At 54.9% G+C, this 6,546-nt stretch overlaps 1 protein-coding gene across 1 annotated transcript; it reads left to right on the top strand.

Moving 5' to 3' along the window:
- The first annotated feature begins 452 nt into the window (after positions 1–452).
- SOX3 (SRY-box 3) lies at positions 453–2,591 on the top strand. The gene has a single exon (XM_025372960.1). The coding sequence runs from the start codon at positions 503–505 to the stop codon at positions 1,841–1,843; it is 1,341 nt and encodes a 446-aa protein (XP_025228745.1). The 5' UTR covers positions 453–502; the 3' UTR covers positions 1,844–2,591.
- Positions 2,592–6,546: the final 3,955 nt, after the last annotated feature.

Raw genomic sequence — 6,546 nt, 5'->3', positions numbered from 1 at the left:
AGCGCTGGCAGCAGAAGCGGCCAGAAAACCTCCGTGCAGACAACGGGAAGCTTTGCAGGCTGGCCAGGGGATGGGGCGCCGGTCGGCCTTGACAGGGTTGCAAAGTTGTTTTCTAAATTCCGAAGGCGCCCCTCTGCCCCCTCCCCCCAATCTGCTCGCGTGCCCCCTCCCCCCGCCCCCGTCACCTCCTCAGGTTTCGTTCTTTCAAACTTTTTGAAACCGTAATTGGTGGCCTCTGAGTGGGTCTCGTGGACTCCCGCCTCCTAAGTAACTCTTACCACGTCACTAGGCCAAAGAGGGGAGTGGGGTGAACGAAAGGGCTCCCCGAACTTTTTTTTTTCCAGCCAGGCCGAACGGGGGCTCGGTAATGATTGGCCAGGGCGCATCACTGCGAACCTGTCAATCACGGGTCCTCCGGGTGGCGAGGGGCGGACCAAACGCCAACCCCGGGGGATCCGAGCAGGTATATAAGGGGCCCGGCTAGAGCCCAGCCAGACTGTGAATGCGACCTGCTCGAGACAACGCATCAGGTGCGAGAAGCCCGCGGGTTCCTGCTGACTTGGCGCGGAGCATTTTGATAAGCCTACCCTTCCCGCCGGACTCGCTGGCCCACAGGCCCCCAAGCTCCGCTCCGACGGAATCCCAGGGCCTTTTCACTGTGGCCGCTCCAGCCCCGGGAGCGCCTTCTCCTCCCGCCACGCTGGCGCACCTTCTTCCCGCCCCGGCAATGTACAGCCTTCTGGAGACTGAACTCAAGAACCCCGTAGGGACACCCACACAAGCGGCGGGCACCGGCGGCCCCGCAGCCCCGGGAGGCGCAGGCAAGAGTAGTGCGAACGCAGCCGGCGGGGCGAACGCAGGCGGCGGCAGCAGCGGTGGTTCGAGCGGCGGTGGCGGGGGCACAGACCAGGACCGTGTGAAGAGGCCCATGAACGCCTTCATGGTATGGTCCCGCGGGCAGCGGCGCAAAATGGCCCTGGAGAACCCCAAGATGCACAATTCTGAGATCAGCAAGCGCTTGGGCGCCGACTGGAAACTACTGACCGACGCCGAGAAGCGACCATTCATCGACGAGGCCAAGAGACTTCGCGCCGTGCACATGAAGGAGTATCCGGACTACAAGTACCGACCGCGCCGCAAGACCAAGACGCTGCTCAAGAAAGATAAGTACTCCCTGCCCAGTGGCCTGCTGCCCCCCGGTGCCGCCGCCGCCGCCGCCGCTGCTGCGGCCGCCGCCGCTGCAGCTAGCAGTCCGGTGGGCGTGGGCCAGCGCCTGGACACGTACACGCACGTGAACGGCTGGGCCAACGGCGCGTACTCGCTGGTGCAGGAGCAGCTGGGCTACGCGCAGCCCCCGAGCATGAGCAGCCCGCCGCCCCCGCCAGCGCTGCCGCCGATGCACCGCTACGACATGGCCGGCCTGCAGTACAGCCCCATGATGCCGCCCGGCGCTCAGAGCTACATGAACGTCGCTGCCGCGGCCGCCGCCGCCTCGGGCTACGGGGGCATGGCGCCCTCAGCCACAGCCGCCGCGGCCGCCGCCTACGGGCAGCAGCCCGCCACCGCCGCTGCCGCAGCTGCGGCCGCAGCCGCCATGAGCCTGGGCCCCATGGGCTCGGTAGTGAAGTCTGAGCCCAGCTCGCCGCCGCCCGCCATCGCATCGCACTCTCAGCGCGCGTGCCTCGGCGACCTGCGCGACATGATCAGCATGTACCTGCCACCCGGCGGGGACGCGGCCGACGCCGCCTCTCCGCTGCCCGGCGGTCGCCTGCACGGCGTGCACCAGCACTACCAGGGCGCCGGGACTGCAGTCAACGGAACGGTGCCGCTGACCCACATCTGAGCACCGGCTTGCGCTCGTCCACCCTTGTTCCCCACCCCCACCCCCACCTCCCGCCCCGCACCCCCAAGCTGGGACGCCTTGTTTAGCTTTGCTTGCCTGGGACTGTTGCCTTGTACCGATGACGGGGAGGACTGAAAGTTTTGCTGTAGCTGTCAGGTTTTGTACAAAAGCAAAAATAAGTCAGGAGCAGCGAAAATGGGACTTCTAGAGAGCTCTCTTGTCCCACGCCGCTGCTCCTTCTTTCACCTTTGTAGACTGGGAATTGCTGTGTTATTTGCAAAGAAAAAACAGCCCCCCCACCCCCACTCCTCCTCCTGAGTTCCTGGGTTATTCTGTTACATTTGAAAATGTTGTCTTGTTAGTTTGCAGTTAGCCAAGGAGTGAATGGGAGAAACTTAGTATCGGGTGAGGCTAGTTGGAGAACTGCAACGCCTACGCCCCCAGTCGTGTCGCGTCTGTTTTTCTCGTGGTTTTTTGGGGGCGCTGACCGCTCCAAGCGGCGCGGCAGCTAAAGCCAATGTTAATTTATAGCCAGGTGTGCGTGTGTCTCCCGCCTAGCCGCCCCTGGCCGCGGGACAGCTTCTGTCCAGTCATGTTGAGTTGGTGATTTCTGCCGTGATCTGTTTGATATTTCGTCGCGCTAATGTGTTCAGATTTCGTTTGGGTAGTGGGGAGGGGCTACTTTGTTTCAGGTTTTTCAAGCTTTTACTCTTACTTCCTAAATGAGAGATCAATAAATTTTATAACCAACATGATGGAGTCCTGATAATTTTGCGGCCCTGAAACTTTTTTGCGGGTTGGGGAGGGGACCAACGCTCGGTTTTACAACTGAGATCCCATCCTAGGGACGGGGTGGGACCTGGGGGGAGGCAAGCATAATCTGAAATGGTTTCCTTTTAACTGCTGGCGATCCACCATACACTAGCTTCCAATAGTCTCAACTGAAACTCGGAGCAGAAAGCGGCTTGTCTTCTAGGAGCGTCTCCCGAGAGCGGGCACACGGTAGCTAAGGCGCAGAGCCCGCCGCCGCGCACTTGTTGATCGCAGTGAGCGTCTGCTGAAAGTGTCTGCTGCCGCAGCCACGCGAGGCGGGGCTGGAAAGGCGCGGCCGCTGAAACCGACCAAAAACGGGGCACTTTTACCTTTGTGCACTGGGGCGGGAAGACATTTGAGCCTAGCTGAAATATTTACAAAACGAAAACCCTTCGGAAATCTCGATGATCCTATTAAAAATAAATGGTTACAGGGATCCCCAGCAGGAAACAAATACATTTCAACCCTGGTAGCTGAACCGCCGAGTCAACATTCAGCGCTGGAAGATTTGGTATTAAAAAGTACTCCTTAGATTTTCAAAGATCTCCGAAACTCCTCCCAGGCGTTTTGTTTTTAACGTGTCAACTCAGTACACCTATTTGTTTTCCAGAGAAGGCTCCTTTTCATCCAGAGTCTCGAGCCCGCTTTCTACTCCTTCCCCCTCCCCACTTTCCTCCAGTTCCTGACCCTTGGCCATTCCACTGTGCCCCCCGAAGGGCCTTTAGTTTCGCGCCCAGCCACACGGCCCCAGTGTATCTGTTTGGGGCCCAGGAAGAAAACAAATAGAACCAGTGTTTTTTTACCCCCTCCTCAGCTGTTTGAGGTGATTTCCTTAATCCCTTTAATCCTGTTACCTCGCTATCCCAGAATAACTAAACTCAGCCTTTCCAATAAGCTTGGCCTGGTGCACTGTTTTTATCCTCATCCACTACTGACCACAGGTTTCTTTGCTTGAGGTCTGCTGGGACCCTAGGCGACAGAGTCTCCCGTAAATTGGTCCGAATTCCACATTTCCAGCCGGCTTCCTTTGTGCGAGCCAGTCATTCACCTGCGGGCCGGGGAGGGCCCGGGGGTGGGGTGGGGAGGGGGCTTTCTGAGGCTTCGGGGGTCGTGCCCGCTTTTTACACATCACTGAGGATCCTGGAGACTAAACCCACTCCGCCTCTCCAAGAAAGGTTGGGTCTCCCTGGGAAGGCAGCACCAGCCCCCTAAGACATTTCCACTGCCACCCCTCACCCCCCTCACTCCATCCCCTACCGTGCAGCATGGGGTGGGAGGGGGCCGGCGTTGATTTACAGACCCATACGCTTTGCCCTCCACCCAGTCCTCCTCCTGGTCCTGCGGCGCGTCCAGGCTCGAGCTCGGGCTGGGGCCCCTGTTCCGGTTCAATCTCTGCCTCGGTACCACTCCCCCTTCTCCCAATCCCGGGAACACAGACCTCGCGCCCCTCCTGGCTGGTTGGTGCTTCAACCCTTGCTGCTGTGATCGGAGCAAACCCGCAAGCTGCCTGATCAGTGAGTCTGATCTCCCCTTGCCCCTCAACCCGGGTGCTCCAAAAACCCAGGGGCGAGAGGAAACTCTTTTGTCCTATCTATCCCCCCATCATATTTTTCACCGTGTTTGGCCTTCAATAAAATACCTGTCCGTAGGTTACTCTGCGTTTCCAATTGCTAGCAATTGTGGACTCAAATTTGGTCTGAAATGACTCCAGGAAAGGGAGGATAAAAACAAGCAATTCGCCCCCACTGTGGGAGGCGGTGCCAACAGGGGAATAAACTCTGACACTGCTTCTTTCGAAGAGTCCATTGTGCTGCTGCCTTCTTAGAAGTGCCAGGGTCACCCTTTCAGCGTGCCTCACATACTGCTCACTCTCTCTCTAAACATCCATGGCTTTGTGCTTCACTTTGTCTGATTTCCAAATTGCCTTTAAGAGAAAAGATTTCATCAATCAGCACATTAGGAGGATTTAAATACAGATGAAAGATTTTTTTTTTCTACCCTTCAGCAATAGGGAAGAGAACTGAACTGAACTAGAATGAAACTTTCATCTTCTAGGCCAGAGTTTTCAAACTGGGGCCCCTCCCCCACTCCTCCCCACTCACGTCTATCAGGGGAACTGTACCTTAATCAGTTTTATACATTGGGGTTCTGATAAGGTTTAATTTATAACAAGCGTTCTGCTGCTTAAACAGCAACAATAATGAAATCTGGTCAAACTCTAATTCCTCCTCCCTCCTCTTCCTTGTTTTACACAGGAGGAAACTGGCCCCAAAAGGGGAAATGACGATGCTCAAGGTTGTGTAGCTGGTTCTACCGCGGCGCAGTGGAACCACACTCCCAGGGCTGGCAGGATACTCTCTCCTCTGCCGGCCACAAAACCAAGAGAGAAACCAGTGAAATCACAGCCCCAGCTGCCCCTCAAAGCCATAATCCAGCGGGGCGGGCCTCTAGAGAGAGGTCATTCCTGACACAGAGACGCCTACTAGCCACCTCTTGGTGAATGAAAGTGATGTGGGAAGCATCAAGTCCTTACCGAGGAAAATGACTAGTCCATTTTGTGGCTTCTATGACAGGCGCAGAGCTACTTTTTGGTGGGAATTACCCTAGGAAGAGTTCTGCTTTCCTATCTTCTGACTATACAACTTCCTTCATTAATCCCCCTTCTAGAAATCTAGGAGGAGGTGAAGGTGGGGGCTGAAGAGGCGCATCCAAAATGCAGCCAAAGATTTATAGCAAAGATGTTCATCACAGCCCTTCTTATGCAAAAAAGTTCCAAACAGACCAAATGTCCAACAGATGGAGAAAGGTTAAGTAAAATGTTTTAAAAAGGCTACTTTGCAGATATGAAAATCATTTACGGAGAAATTTTTAATGACACAGGAAAAAGCTTAAAGCACAAAACGTAAACAGCAAGATACACAGAACTATATTCAGTGTATACGACCTTGACTGTTTAAAAATAAGTATATTTGACTGGAGAGACATGCAAAAATGCAGGGTAGTGTTATAAATACTGGTTAGTCGTCCTTCTTGTACTTTCCAACTTTCTCTAATAAGATTGCATTCCTGTTATCAGTAGAAAAGGCAGGTTTAAAATATATTCTCTCCCTATCACAAATACAAAATTGTGTCTCCTTGTGTAAGAGAAAAAGTTCAAGCCTTTCCTTCAGCTATTTTGGGGCGAGGAGGGGGCAGGGAGCCCCAGGAGCAGTAATCCTCTAGCTTTTCTCCAGGTTGGGGCCTGCAGTTAACACAAGCAGGACAAGCACACCAGAGCAACCCCCTGCCAATTCCCCTCCTCAGTAAGCAGGAGCAGGATCAGATTAGTGAGCAGCTCCGTCATTCTTCAGACCCACTCACTGGAGAAAAAGACCTCCTTGGGCGCCAAGCTGAACAGCCTGGGCTGCGGGGAGCTGGGGCCACTGAGGAACCAGAAGGCGCTTAAATGCAGGGGCCCGATCAACCCTCACTGCCCTCTTGAGAAGGGGGCAGAGAGCTAGCCCAGGGGTGGGTTCCCAGGTCAGGCAGAGGAGAGGTTAGGTGAGCACCAACCAGCTGAGTGGAATACATACAACATGCTGTGTCTCTCCTTTCCATCGTCACCATCCTCATCCACACCACCAGTGTCATTTCTTGTTGGACCTCGGCCATGGCCTTCTTCTACCTGTTCTCACTACTTCTACTTGGCCTGCTTCAACCCATTTTCCCTAGAACATTCACTCCACTTGCCCAACATAAATCCTTTCATTGTTACTTTTTAAAGAACTTTCTGGTGGCTTCCTATTGATTGCACTTTAAAAAATATCCCAACTCTCAAAAGCATTGCCTGATCCAGCTCTTGCCTACCTCTCTGGGTTCAACTCCTTGGACCTCTTACTCTTCCTTCACTC

The sequence above is a fragment of the Theropithecus gelada genome, chromosome X (assembly GCF_003255815.1).
Source record: "Theropithecus gelada isolate Dixy chromosome X, Tgel_1.0, whole genome shotgun sequence".
Lineage (NCBI taxonomy): Eukaryota > Metazoa > Chordata > Mammalia > Primates > Cercopithecidae > Theropithecus > Theropithecus gelada.
Note: the sequence above shows the minus strand (reverse complement) of the source record. Positions and strands in the feature narration are given on the sequence as shown.

Coding starts and splice junctions, on each gene's coding strand:
- SOX3 (XM_025372960.1), top strand. CDS start 503: ATGCGACCTGCTCGAGACAACGCATCAGGTGCGAGAAGCCCGCGGGTT.